Here is a 14,104-nt window from a genome sequence, read left to right on the forward strand (position 1 = left end):
ATGATCAAATAAATAAATAAATATATACATGATCAAATAAATATATATATAGGACCAGAGGAAGTATGTACCACTACCTGGTATGGGATATGCCCAACCCATACCATAATAAAAAATTAATTTTTGCAATTTTTTTAAAGCTAAAAAGAAAAAAAATAAGTAAAAGTGACAGGAGGGGGTAAAAGGCTGAAACCCGCTAAATTGAATCCAACTCGCGCGAAAGGTATTACGAAGGCCGGAAAACCGCTTAAACTATATCCAAGAAAAACAGAGTAGATCTGGCTCCGCAACCTGTCAACTGTATGAAGAAGAGATCGTCCTTCAAGAGGTGTAGCTCAGCTCTCCCTTAATTGTTGTCTTCTCTATCAGGTGAATTGTTCTTCTCAATTTTAGGGTTTATTTTTGTTAATTGAAACATTATGAGTGAATTGGTTGGGTTATAATTACTCCTTTTGAGTAGTATAAGTGGATTTTCGTATCAGTGGGTTTTGGTAGTGTTGTTTTCAATTTCTTCGTAGTTTTTTTGAAGTATCTATGTAATTTGTGTTGGAGCTATGTTTTAATCTCTAAATTTTTTTTTTTTGCACAATTATTTAATTATTTTGTAAATAATATACTGCAATATGGGGAGTATATGATAGAAGTTGTTGGATCTTAGTAGGCCAATTTTATGAGCTGTTGAACTTTCGGTGAACTTGTTAAGGCCATTATAAATTTCCTTGAATTTGGAGGTGGGCTTAATTTCTGAATTGAATTTAGTATAATTCCTTAGTTCTAAATTGACATTAATACATGATTTGGAGTTGGTATATTTGCTTTATTTGATATGGTCCTTGACTCACAAACTTGTATTGTAGCGACATGGCTTTAGTTGATGGTGATTTCAACCATTCGGAGCATGGTTTGGAGGAAGGCTTTTGTACTCCTCTTCGATGTGTGGTTGAGACTCAAGAAGGACAGATTCACGAGGTATAATTAGTTTTGTGCCTCTATGTTTTTTATGTTCTAACATGTCAAAGTTGTTTTGTGGGCATTGTTAATACATGTACATCATTTTAAATCAAGTGAATTGGAGTACAGAAATTATATATGTGAATTGGAGTACAGAACAGAAATTATATATAGGAAGCAAAAATAATGCATGACACAAAACAGTAAGCTAATGGGTAATCATCCGAAACTACAAAGGTGTAAGGCCAACGGTTTGCCTCAACATTCAACTGCAATAAATTTTTAAAACACATTACTACTTTTCTGACAAAGTTGTTCAGTTCCTAAAAATCAGAAATTTGCTTGATTATAACTTGAATACCTGCTGTTTACCATCATGACTTGAACTTTAGAAATATTGAACTTTGAAAGCTTATATTATTTGTGTTTGTTTCTTTTTTATGTGAAGGAAACTTCATAATAGATTGTTCACATACATTGTTCACATAGCAATCTTTCCTGTTTGGATGTGAGAAACAGAGTTCATACAATAGGACAACAATAAAGAAACCCAATATATCAAAATAGGATGTTTTTTAGAAAGCCATGTAAGTGTGAACTTAAATAGAAGCTTAATACACCACTTGCTCCACAAAGTATTCAATGAAGGTTGAAGACACCTCAGATAATTTTGTCATTTTGTTTCAATTAAATCATCTTCACTTAACTGAAGTTTATCCTACTACAGTATTTATGCTCCTTACACCTACCAAACTTTATACAATAAATCTGCAATTGGTCTTGAAGAGTAGTAAGAGCAATCCAATGAATCATAGCAATTATAAGTAACCTCTGTCAAAGTAACAATGCCACAAAACAATGTAAGAATAGATGATTTCCTAAACACATGAGGTGAAAGATCCTTATAAGGTCTGTGAGCCTGTAGATAATCAGAAATATTGAACTTCCTTATAAGGTCTGTTATACTTGTCAAAGTTTTTTTTTGGGCAGTTTTAATCGTAGACTTCATCATTAGAGCATTTAAAGTTTAATGTAATGTGTTTATTTGGCAGGTGGAGTTGTTATCAACCCCTATTGATTCAGTTGTAGATGACTTCAACCATTTGGAGGAGGGCTTTTGTACTCCTTTACGCTGTGTGGTTGAGAATGAAGAAGGACATGTTGAAGATAAACTTAACGACCCTGAAGTAGGTATGGTTTTCAGTAGTTGGGAGGAGGCTGACAAATTCTGGAGGCAGTACGGGAAGCAGCGAGGTTTTGGTGTGCTACGTGCAGCTGGTAATTACAAAACTGAGAATGGTAGAAGTGATAAAACTAAGCTGAGGAGTTACATATGGAGATGTGAATGTGCTGGGCAGCCTGATATAAGACGAAAAGTTAATGGGAAAAGGGTTTATGGTGGTGGTTTAAGTTTGCAATTAAATCGTAGGAAGACGAAGAAATGTGGTTGTCTTGTGCAAATGAGGGCAGCTTGTAAGCAGGATGGTTCATGGGAAGTTAAGAAGGCAGTTGTAGTGCATGTGAATCACAATCCTACTTCCCGGAAGTCGAGATATATTTCAATGTTTCGGCAAGATGAAATAAATAGTGTGGTTAAGAGGAAGCTCTTTAATGACTGCAGTGCGGGCAGTAAAGTGACACAAGTACATCGTAGTTTGGCAAAAGAGAGGGGCGGAGTTGAGAACATGGCCATAACCGAAAGAGACCTAAGGAATGTTCTAGCTAAGGAGAAGAAGTTTAAGATGAGTGGTGGTGATGCAAATGCAATGCTTGCCTATTTTGATAGGATGAGTGCCGATAATCAGAACTTCTTTCACAAATATAGGGTAGATGATGAGGGTAGGTTGACCGATGTGATGTGGGTTGATGCCCGGAGTAGGGTAGCGTATGAGGAGTTTGGGGATGTTGTGTGCTTTGACTCGACATACATTACTAATGAGTATAAGCTGCCTTTTTCTAATTTTGTTGGTGTCAATCATCATGGCCAGACCATATTATTAGGATGTGCCCTTGTATCTCACGAGGACACCGACACATTTGTGTGGTTGTTTAACAATTGGAAAGAGTGCATGAGTGGCAAAGTCCCTGATGGTTTCTTGACAGATCAGTGTCCGGCAATGAGAAAAGCATTGAGTATTGTAATGCCCGGTGCGAAGCATAGGTGGTGTTTGTGGCATATTCTTAACAAGTTCGGCACCAAATTGGGAAAGTATTCGAAGTATGAAGAATTCCATGACGTTCTGCTTAATGTCATATATGACAGTTTGACTGAAGAAGAATTTGAGGTTAATTGGACCCTAGCAATGGAGTCATATGGTCTTGCAAATGACGACTGGCTTACAGGTAAAACTGAAAATACATCTTATTTTAATGTGCAATAGTTATTGATAGGTATGGACAACATTATAATCTCTTGAAATATTTCTGGATTGCTAGACTGAGAATTTAAAGCATGAATGTGGTTTTTTTTTTTTTTTTGGGTGTTTATTCTATAGGATGAATTGTTACTCTAGATTAAAAGTGCAATCAACTACTCTACATTGTTAGAATTCCTAGATATGACTGTTAAGTTAATCTTCAGCCATCATAAGATGTCTCAGTCAGTCACTAACAATCTAAGAATTAGGACCTACTGCTGCTGCGGAATTCTAACAATCTGTTTTTTTTTTTTTGTTTTTTTTTTTTTTATTTTTTTATAGTGTTGTATGATGAAAGACATATGTGGATACCGGCTTATATGAAGCATTTGTTTTGGGCGGGTATGAAGACTACACAGCGCTCAGAGAGCATAAATAGCTTTTTTGATAAATATGTAAAGAGCGACACTCGTTTGTATGAGTTTGTAGAAAGGTATTGCGATGCTATGGAGAATCGGGTGAATTCGGAGAAAGAAGCTGATGCAAACTCTGCAATGAGGGTCAGACATGTCCTTACGACTTTCCCTTTTGAAAAGGTTTTTCAAAAGTTCTACACAGATGCTAAATTTGAAGAAATACAGGAGCAGTTGGCAAGGCTGTTGTATGTCAGCGTTGTTTCCAAAACAGAATTGTGTGGTAATGTTGTTGAGCACTCTGTGGAAGATAGAGTATGGATCTATCTTAAAGACCAGAGGAAGGAGATTCCTATTGACAAGAAGAGAGTTTGCAGGGTCCATTTCAACATTGAAACCAAAGAGGCGGCTTGTGAGTGTAAGTTATTTGAGTGTCACGGAATTATGTGCAGGCATCTATTCAAGGTGTATGATGTGAATGACACAACTGAAATTCCCAAGAAGTATATATTAAGGCGTTGGCGTAAAGATGTTCAAAGGCGTCACACTCGAGTGAAGGTGGCTTATCATGATCCTTCAAAAACAGAGGAAGTCAAGAGGTTTGATAGCCTGATGGTCCGTTTTGAGAGACTTTGTCTTAAAGCATCAGCGCAACAAAAGTATGTTGAAATGGCTCTTGAAGGACTTTCCAATTTAGAGGAATCCATTGATGCTGCCATCATGGAAGCAACTGATGATGCTAATGTAGCCATGCCATCTGAGGATGCAATGCCATGTGATGATATCATGACCGAGGGTTATAGTAATGTTGTTGGTGTCGAGGATATAGACCTTACACCACATGTTGTACCAGCAACTAAGTCTACTAACTTACCTACTCATGTTGGGGATCCTCTTTCACGCAAGAAAAAGGCCCATAGGCCAAGGACTAAAAGATTCCTAGCCTGTACAGAAAAGAAAGGGAAGAAAGCATCTACTTCGGTGCAGCAACAAACTCAAGCTACTGCATCAGGCATTCCGGTAATATTACTTGCTCTTAACTATTTATATGCTAAATATATGTCTTGTATTTTGGTGGCTTACAAATTTTCTATATTTTTTTTTGTGTCTTTGTATGAAGGTTCAGTGTTATGGCTTGAATGTTGATGAACCTGTGACTCCAATTCCGAAGCCAAGGAAAAAAAGAGCTAGGAAGGCCAAGGCCAACACTGATGTACAATTAGTGCAATCTGTTTTTGGTAATGATGGGCCGGTGTTAAGTCCACAAAATCGGTGGGTTGGAGGTATTGGATATGGTCCGGCCTACGGTGAACTTTGCTACTTCACTAGGTCTTATAATAATTGTCCAAAGTGGGTAGCACGGGATGTCCTTCCATTTGTTTCCGGTGCTGGACTTTATACAATGGCAACAACACCTTCCAATTAGAGGGCCTATATTTCCCAAACCTTAGAGGCCTATTTTTGTATAAAGCTACATTTAACTTATATTCCTATTATAAGCTTCCCCTTCAAAAAAAAAAAAAAAAAAAAAAAAAAGCTTTGGCCTGTTTTGCTAATCTAATCTTATGTAAAATCGAATTATTGCTTTTGATAATATTAGTTTATGTGTTGAAATCACTAATATAAATTTTCTGATAATATTAGTTTATGTTTCTGATAATTTTCTAGTACATTTATTCTAGATATAATACAGTTATTATACACCACAAAATGAATGTTTTAAAAAAAATTGATACATATCGTATAAGTCACTATTTGTTTAATTTTCCTTTCCCCAGAAGGACATACATATATCTTATCTTTACTAATTGAATTTCTTTACTTCTTGTAAATCAATTCCAGTTCTTATGACCGACTCTTTTCTATTTTTTCTTCAAAGGACATAAATCTTATCTTATACTTCGTATATATGAAGAGTTGTTGATATTAATTTACTTTGAGTTAAACCTTTAATTTACTTTGTTACTTTTGCCCAAGTTTTGCTAAGAAATTGATTACCGTTAATATAAATTAGTATACTGTTATATTGTAGATAGACTCTGTTGTTTTTCAGGAAGCTACTGTTATATTTTAAGTACATACTGTTATTGTATTGAAGCGAATATTTTTATCCTTAAAAAGACAAAATCAACATATCTTATACTTCGTATATATGTAGAGTTATTGATATTAGTTTCATTTGAATGTAAACCAAGTGTTTTGCCCTACAGGTATACTTTGAAACTGATTACCGTTAATATATATAAGTGTACTGTACTCCCTCCGTTTTTAAAAAAGTTGTTCCATTTCTCTTGTATATATAAAGAGTTATTGATATTAATTTACTTTGAGTTAAACCTTTAATTTACTTTGTTACTTTTGCCCAAGTTTTGCTTAGAAATTGATTACCGTTAATATAAATTAGTATACTGTTATATTGTAGATAGACTCTGTTGTTTTTCAGGAAGCTACTGTTATATTTTAAGTACATACTGTTATTGTATTGAAACGGATATTTTTATCCTTAAAAGGACAAAATCAACATATCTTATACTTCGTATATATGTAGAGTTATTGATATTAGTTTCATTTGAATGTAAACCAAGTGTTTTGCCCTACAGGTATACTTTGAAATTGAATAGGTGTTCTTTTCAATCGATCTAGGTAAAAGATCTACAATATAAAATTCATTTAAAATAAAAGACAACCCAAATGTTTTAAAAAAAATAAATATATAATGATTGATTGTTAAGGAAATATACCGCAAGAAATATTGTACACCCTCCACAACTTTTGGAAAAACCCATTGGGTAGAACCTCCTGGCAAAGCTTCCTATAGCATGCATAAGCTGGTCGATTACTAAGGAGCACCAGTCATAGGACTTTGCATCCTCAGCTACAAACGCTGCAGGTAAAAACTGGGGGCATAACCTATGGCTTGTTGTAGGACACAGTATATCAACTATAGCAAGGAGCAAAAAGGCAATCTTGAAATCTGAAGGATCCTCCAATGGACCTTCAACTGCTTCAACAAGGCTTTGCCTAGGAATTCCTTCCACCAAACTGGGTGTAGTTCTGCTGTACCAACTACGTATACGGTCCAGCATAGAACTCATTTCTTCGGTGGCTTTCTTGGGTACCGACTTCTTTCCCATCGGAATACCAAGCACCCAATGATATTGAATGGGGCTAAACCCAAACTCTTTGCCATCAATGGTAACAATAGACCTAGAGTTCACATCCACCCGTGTCGCAAGCCAATAACATAATTTCCGTGGGAGCTGCCTGTCAACAAGGGCATACAGTCCAGCAAAACCCATTTCCTTCACTAACTTCCGTTTATCTTCATCAAATTTGCTTATTGTTGCACCGAAACTCTCAACACGGCAATTCACATTTACAGGCTGCACACACAAGTTAACCTGTAACAAAACCTAATAACAGGTATATATTTAAACTTAAGACAAACGAAGTAAAAATAAAATATTTAATGACTCCAAATACCCTTTTCAATTCCTTAGAGCATCTTTCAATTACTTTGCCGAGTTCTTTCATCTTCCCACCCTCGCTAAGAGAATTGTCCTACAAAAACAAAACGATTTATTTTAACTGAACCGGAAAATAGGGCTCTCTAATTTCAATACAATCCACAGAGGGAGATAACAACATATACAACCTACAGCGACTGACAATGAAAAACTCACCCTAAACACATCCGCACTCACTTTACGTTTGCGACACCCGTCACTTGCATCATTACCCACTGATGAATCAATCACATCCTTAATACAACAAATTATAAACAAGTTCAGTCATCTGAATAGAACATAACATAACAACAATGAGAAGATATACACAAAGGAACCACAGAGACATGAGAAGATATACACAAAGAGATAAGAACTTGACAGAGCTAGGCAATGGATAAGAAACCAAAACCTAAAGAGTTAGATAAGCACTTGTCAAAACTACTAGATCAAAGAGTCATAAACTAAAGAGTGCAGCTAACTAAACTGACTATCCGGGTTATCTAAAGCCTCAAAATACTCCCCATCATCAATTGTAAGCATATTGTAAGCATATTGCCTCAAACTATTATATAAGATTCATCTAAGTTATGTAAGCTTTCTAAAATACTGAAACTAATCTTGTACCCCGAATAAACAAAATTTGTGAAATAGGGGAAGTATTAGTAAGATCTAGTACGCAGCCAAAAGCAAAAAAGAAACAAACTTTTATAATTATGAGTAGGAAATAATGTTCACTATAAGTGACAAGATTTATGACCAATGTGATTTAGATGAGAAAAAAGGGAGCAAAGATATTTTCAATTTTCCGTTCATGAAAATAACTAGTGTCTTGTAACACTCTTGTTTTAATGATTCAGCTGTTACTCGTGGAAAACAAAGGCTTACCAAATAGTATGGTGGCAAAGATATTTCCATAACCAACTCAACAAATATGAAAAAGACGTGCCCATGACATAAATAATTATTTAAAGGACATAATCTGGAAAATCTAAAACTTATAGATGCTAATTGTGCCTGCTTTAGTTTAGTGCTTTTTCAATTTTCTAACCATATTCATATTCTTCGGTATGTATAAATGTAACATGGAGTATTTTAGTTGAATGTGAAAAGTACGACACTTAAATTTGCTTTGGAGTTTATTTATGAGTAATCAAAATAATCAACCAAGCTATTATATGTAAGCTATTATATCTAAGATATGTAAGCTTTCTAAAACAAAATAATCAACTAAGCTATTACATAAGTTCTAACTATACCCCAAAATTCCTATAGTTCAAATCAAAGCTTATAATCTCTGATCCAAGACAATTCAAAATTAATTCACACTTGTAATTGCATAAAAAGTACCCACTATCTAAGATGACATTTTGATTGCATAAAAAGTACACTACAAATTAAGGAATCGAAAACCAATACACCCCCACCCCTAACTACAAATTAAAAATACAATATATACATCAAAGAACAAGCCAACATAAAAAATAATTGTGAATATTGCCTGTAGAAGGTTTAAGAGGTTTTCATATGACAAAAGGAATCTCCTAATTCCAACATGTCAACACCAATAGAGCACCAACCTCATTAATTCACCATCAAAGATACCTACCCCAACCTTAAATCTTCCCAACCATTTGCTAAAACAAAGATGAAGAATTCATCCTATAATGAAATAATAGAAAAATCAAAGATCCAAACACCACACAGCTTGAGATATTTGGCACAAGCGAGAAACTTCAAAACACAGCCAGAGGAATGTCCTAACAAGGCCTATTGCAATAGGAGAAGGGAAAAATGCAGTAAAAACTATATTACTCAATGTACAACCTTCCATCACAAGTCAGATTATAAGGGTTTGAAATTCTGAATTATATCACGACCAAATGAAGGAGGACAGAGAGAGATGAAAAAGGAAAGAGGTAAGAGGAAAGAGGAAAGGGGTTTTCCGATTCAACTGAGTGGTTTTTTGGAGAGAGAATAAAGTTTTTACAGCTTGGTAACTTCTTTAGTAAATTCCCGGAAATTACAATTTTGCCCTTGGTATGGGCCCAAGGAGCCCATACCTGGTAGTGGTCTATCACTACTCTATAGGACCAGGTTATAATGAGAACCAATCCTATAATAGGAACTAGGAACTAATCACAACCGTCGAATTAAAAAAGAATGGGCGGATCAGATTATTTTAGAATTTCTTATCACGCTCTCCACACTTACTCCTCTGATTAATCTCTCTCCTCCATTGAAGCTAGTGTTCTCACTTCTCTAAATTCTTCATTAAAGCAACTTGCGAGCTTTCTCTTCTCCATAGAAGCGATTTTCGAGCTTACTCTTCTCCATTGAAGCAGCTTCTGAGGTAAGATCGATGTTTTTTTTTTTTTTTTTTTTTTTTTTTTTTTTTTTTTTCTTAGATTAACGAACTCAATTTCACTATCTATGAGTTAGTCAATTTAGGGTTCTTTATAGTGAAATTCCAAACTTTAATTTATAATTTATGAGGTTATGAATGGTTATATCGATTGATTTTGTCAATTTTGGTACTTTAATTTCACTAATTTGTGCATAAATTTTGATGCACACTAACTGTTTGATTAAATTACCCAATGAATCCTATTATTTTATCAATTTCAAATGTAGATGGAAATTAAGTAGAAGCAAATGGATTATATTTTAAAGTAAATAAAAAAACTAAATTATCATAATGTTAGAGAACAGTACGATTACAGGAAAGCTGCCATCAACTATGGGCTATCTTGTTCTATAATAACCGGATTTCAGACTAACATCTTTGCAACTGTCTAACAATCATCTCATTGGCCCTCTACCTGATCAGCTTGCTAACACAATTTTTTCTTAGCTTAGATAGTATATTATTGGTTGTTAAAGAACATACCAGATTGGTTGTTTTATTATTATTACTTACAAGATCTTAAGTAAGCTGGCAGGGATCAAAGGGGAGTTGCAACAATCAATGTCTTCCTTTAATCAATTTTAAAGTTTGTAATTTTGGTGAGAATTATTCAAATCTCTTGCTTACAAACTGAGTGAATATGAATTGTTAATGCTTCTTGTTATGTTTAAAAGTAATTAGAAAATTAGTAAAAGTAAAACAGTCTCAAAAGTAAATAGAAAATTTGTGCTAATTGGTGCTAAAGGATTTTGGTTTGAAAGTTGAGGATGTGATCAATAGGGCTATGAATTTGGTTGGTGAATATGAAAAAGCTAATGTGGTTGCTGCACCTCAGCTGCTAGTACTTGCAAGACTTGGCACCTCTCTGACTTTGGCTTCTATAAAATCAATACTAATTTTGTTGTCTCAATGATAATAACTTCAAATATTTTTGGCAGCAATGATTGAAATTGATGTTTTGCAACAGTTTGGTAAACGTGATAAAATGGCAATCGGTCAGTTATATTTCAATTCACCAATGATTATTTCAATCAATACTAATGATGTTGTGTTGGAGGTATTGTGCATGACAGTGAGGGTGACATTATGGTTGTTGTTGTTTGATGAAAGGTAGCTTTGAGGTTGAGGTTGCGGAAGTGTTTGTAGCTAGACATGCCTTAACAATGGCTATGGAAGCTGGCCGTAGCAATGTCATCCTTGAAATTAACAACTATACTCTTTTCTTATGGAAGTTTCTGGTTTTGGGTACATTGCCAGGGCTAGTCTTTGTAATCATATCTATTTCTCTTTAGTAAGTAGATATGGTAATGTTATTGGCTTCTTGCTGCCCATAAACTTGCTCATGCTAGTAGAGAGTATGTGGAGATGAGAGTGTGGATTGGGAAGGCTTCTCCTTATGTAATGCATGCTGTTATGATAGATTCTGCTAGCATTCTGTAATAAAATCTGCTGCTGCTTTCTGTCAACCAAAAAAAAAAAACTCATAATGAGAAATACATTTGTTGTCTCTAAAAGTAAATAAAAAAGAATATAAAGTGAATAAAAAGGACTTTAAAGTAAACCTATTGGCTCAAGTGGTAGAGCACTATGCGGATGCATAGAGGTGTAGGTTCAATTCCTACATAGGTTACCTCTAAAAGTAAATACAAAACATTCTAAAGTTATTCAAAACACCTCAAAAGTATATCAAAATAACTAAAAAATTAAATAAAATTAGCTCTAAGATACACATACAATTAATTGGGTTTGGAGGCCTCGACTATCATTACATAGAAAAACTTTAAAAATGTTGTCATATTTTTTCAAGATTGGTTAAGAACTCAACATCAACTCTATTTCTACCTCCAAATATATCTAAAGTAATCAAAAGTAGAGCAAATTATGTCTTAAGTAAACAAAATTTGCTTTAAAAAAATCAAAATTCAAACACAGGATATAGAACCAATATGAATCGACTTTTCCAAAGTACCATTACATAGTATTTTATAGTAAGAAAGAGTAAGAGAAACTTGTTACACATGACCTTTTACATCATACTTTCAAGTCATCCTCTAATATATCTCAAAAGTAGATATAAAATAGTAAAAAGTAAATCGATATATTCTAAAAGTAAATAAAAAATTCTCAAAAGTAGGGTAGATACAAAAAAAATTAAAAAAATGAATAAACCTAAGTGCGATTCGAACCCACATCTTTTGTGCACTTGCACAATGCTCTACCTATTGAGCTAATAGGCTAGTATATATTATACATTGGAAGTAAAAAAATTTGTTATTATTGATCCGGTGTGTGGAGCTGTTGGGGGGGGGGGGGGGGGGGGGTGGGGGTGGGGGTGGGGGTGGAGAGAGTGTTTCTGCTGCTAGCCATGCTGGAGCTGCTACTGTAATCGTTCCAATGCTACCATTGCATCTGACCATGTGGGTGCACTGTTGCTAGGGGTTGGAGTCTGTGTGCTGCTACTCGTGTGGGTGTTGCTGTAAGTAGGGGAAATGAGGCAACTGCTGCTCACTCTTGTGCTATTCACACATCATGGTGGTGCCCTCCTACAAGAAGGTGGATATGGATGCATATGTTTGAGTAGGGCGGGCTATTAAGCTTGAGACAGTGATCATGGATGAGTTGGATAAGGTTGTAGCTGCTGGAAAGTATGCTCATACTACATTTCTCCTGCAATTGCTGAAGCTCTCGCATTAAGATACGACCTCCAACTAGCAAGAAGATTGGGGTATTTAAAAGTAAATAAAAAAGAATCTAAAGTGAATGAAAAAGACTTTAAAGTAAACTGAATGAAATACACACAAATAATTGAAAGAAATAATTTCATCTCATAAATAAACCTACGTGGGATTCGAACCCACATCTTTTGTGCACTTGCACAATGCTCTACCTATTGAGCTAGTAGGCTAGTGTATATTGTCGAAGTAAAAAAAATTACTCAAAAAGTAAATAAGAAAAATAAAACGATCTCAAAAGTAAATAATACGATCTCAAAAGTAATTAAAACAATCTCAAAAGTAAATCTAATTTGAAAGGAGGTATGATCCTTAAACTATATGCTTGCATAGTCCAAATCCCAAAAGACTACGGTGTATTAGATATAGAAGGATCTGACATACTTGCTTTGGGGTATGAAATATTTCAACAAATGAATATATTCCTTCCTTTGTCGTGCTATACAAAAGCCTGGATACTTAGGACACTCAACCAGAAAATAAACTAAGTATCAAAATTATTAGAGATAAAACTGACTAAAATATCATTACATAATGCAGCAATACTGTAGTGGAATGCTCAAAATGCATTCAGATCCCTATAATCCCTTTTTATATACTCTATACATCCAACATGCCTGATATACTAGAGCGATGCGGAGAAGATACATGACAAGCAGAATAAACCACCATCAGCTACTGGCAAGCATAACCTTACCAAGGTTAAATTACCTATAACTCATTTGTAAAGCATAATCCCACATCTCCAAAAGGCATCCCAGAAATACCTTATCAATATGTCAAGGGTCAAAGTGTGGATAGTCTTACTTAAGATATATAAGCAATGTATCATTCATTACGCACATTTCTTAGTATGTTCTATCATTAGTAGATTCCATGGTATAGTAGATTGAAGGTTTGCAGATCCCAAAAGCTACATGCACTAAGCCACTAATAGCCCACTTTAAAAATCCAACACAAGGTAAAACCCCCAATTCCCCAAACCACCTTTATCAATAAACTGAAGCCTTAGTAAAGTGAAATTCTGATAGAAATGCATAACAACAACAATAATCAATGTTAAGAACGTACAAGCTAACACAATAAGCTTTCTCCAAGACATAACTCATAGTCAAGAATGCAAGCTATACTATCATACATTTCATACAAGCAGAGATTAATGTACCAGCGAACTATAAGCCATTTCCACTACATCAATACATTGAATAAGATACTATTGCCTCGCAAATCGCGATTGTGAACTCAAGGCATAAAAGTAAAACAAAAACTCATAAAAGTAAATAAGATTTTATTAAAAGAAATTATCCAAAAGTAAATTATTATCCAACCACCCAAAGCATATCCCTGATGATCCATTTCACCATTGAATTATCCCCTGGAAAACAATTAGAAATGCATTGCACTTTTCAAAAACTCAAAAATTATATGTCATTGCACAAAGAATAGCAACAGATCATAAAATTGCAACCAAAACAGCACGAAATTTTTTATCTGATTAGAAATTAAAGAGAAAATACAAATTAATCACAAATACCCAATTAAAAATTGTGAAAACCCTAGTTTTCGCAATTGAAATCACATAATATTAAAAATTCGAATTAAACCAAATTCAAAAACAATAATCAAAATCAAATTAACTTACTTGTTCATAAAAAACCAACAACAAAGATCGAATCATATATAAACCAAACGAATAAATATGAGGGAGGAACTAAATTAGGGATCAGAAGTACTGAAA

General features: G+C 34.4%; 2 protein-coding genes across 4 annotated transcripts; one reads left to right on the forward strand and one right to left on the reverse strand.

The window, feature by feature from the left end:
* Positions 1-71: 71 nt before the first annotated feature.
* On the forward strand, positions 72-5,259 carry LOC145584669 (protein FAR1-RELATED SEQUENCE 5-like). Of its 3 annotated transcripts, none has more exons than XM_081641485.1 (5): positions 72-369; positions 858-969; positions 2,004-3,294; positions 3,651-4,741; positions 4,842-5,259. In XM_081641485.1, exons 2-5 carry the CDS (start codon positions 862-864, stop codon positions 5,145-5,147), a joined length of 2,796 nt encoding a protein of 931 aa, XP_081497611.1. In that variant the 5' UTR covers positions 72-369; positions 858-861; the 3' UTR covers positions 5,148-5,259. The 3 variants fall into 3 exon arrangements, with proteins under 3 accessions (XP_081497611.1, XP_081497616.1, XP_081497619.1); XM_081641490.1 differs by having other exon boundaries at positions 4,848-5,259; XM_081641493.1 differs by having other exon boundaries at positions 872-969.
* Positions 5,260-6,339: 1,080 nt separating this feature from the next.
* Positions 6,340-7,671, reverse strand: LOC145584692 (uncharacterized). The gene is made up of 3 exons (XM_081641503.1): positions 7,405-7,671; positions 7,205-7,282; positions 6,340-7,104 (listed from the first exon to the last, which is right to left on the reverse strand). Exons 2-3 carry the CDS (start codon positions 7,253-7,255, stop codon positions 6,418-6,420), a joined length of 738 nt encoding a protein of 245 aa, XP_081497629.1. The 5' UTR covers positions 7,256-7,282; positions 7,405-7,671; the 3' UTR covers positions 6,340-6,417.
* Positions 7,672-14,104: the final 6,433 nt, after the last annotated feature.

This window comes from Chenopodium album, chromosome 2, assembly GCF_948465745.1.
Source record: "Chenopodium album chromosome 2, dcCheAlbu1.1, whole genome shotgun sequence".
NCBI classification, from domain to species: Eukaryota; Viridiplantae; Streptophyta; class Magnoliopsida; order Caryophyllales; family Amaranthaceae; genus Chenopodium; species Chenopodium album.

What these genes read in the sequence shown, in the direction of transcription:
- LOC145584669 (XM_081641485.1), top strand. Translation starts at nt 862, where the DNA reads ATGGCTTTAGTTGATGGTGATTTCAACCATTCGGAGCATGGTTTGGAG. An exon ending in AAGAAGGACAGATTCACGAG is followed by an intron (nt 970 to 2,003) that starts GTATAATTAGTT and finishes TTTATTTGGCAG; the next exon opens with GTGGAGTTGTTATCAACCCC. An exon ending in CTACTGCATCAGGCATTCCG is followed by an intron (nt 4,742 to 4,841) that starts GTAATATTACTT and finishes CTTTGTATGAAG; the next exon opens with GTTCAGTGTTATGGCTTGAA.
- LOC145584692 (XM_081641503.1), bottom strand. Translation starts at nt 7,255, where the DNA reads ATGAAAGAACTCGGCAAAGTAATTGAAAGATGCTCTAAGGAATTGAAA. An exon ending in GCTCTAAGGAATTGAAAAGG is followed by an intron (nt 7,105 to 7,204) that starts GTATTTGGAGTC and finishes TTGTGTGTGCAG; the next exon opens with CCTGTAAATGTGAATTGCCG.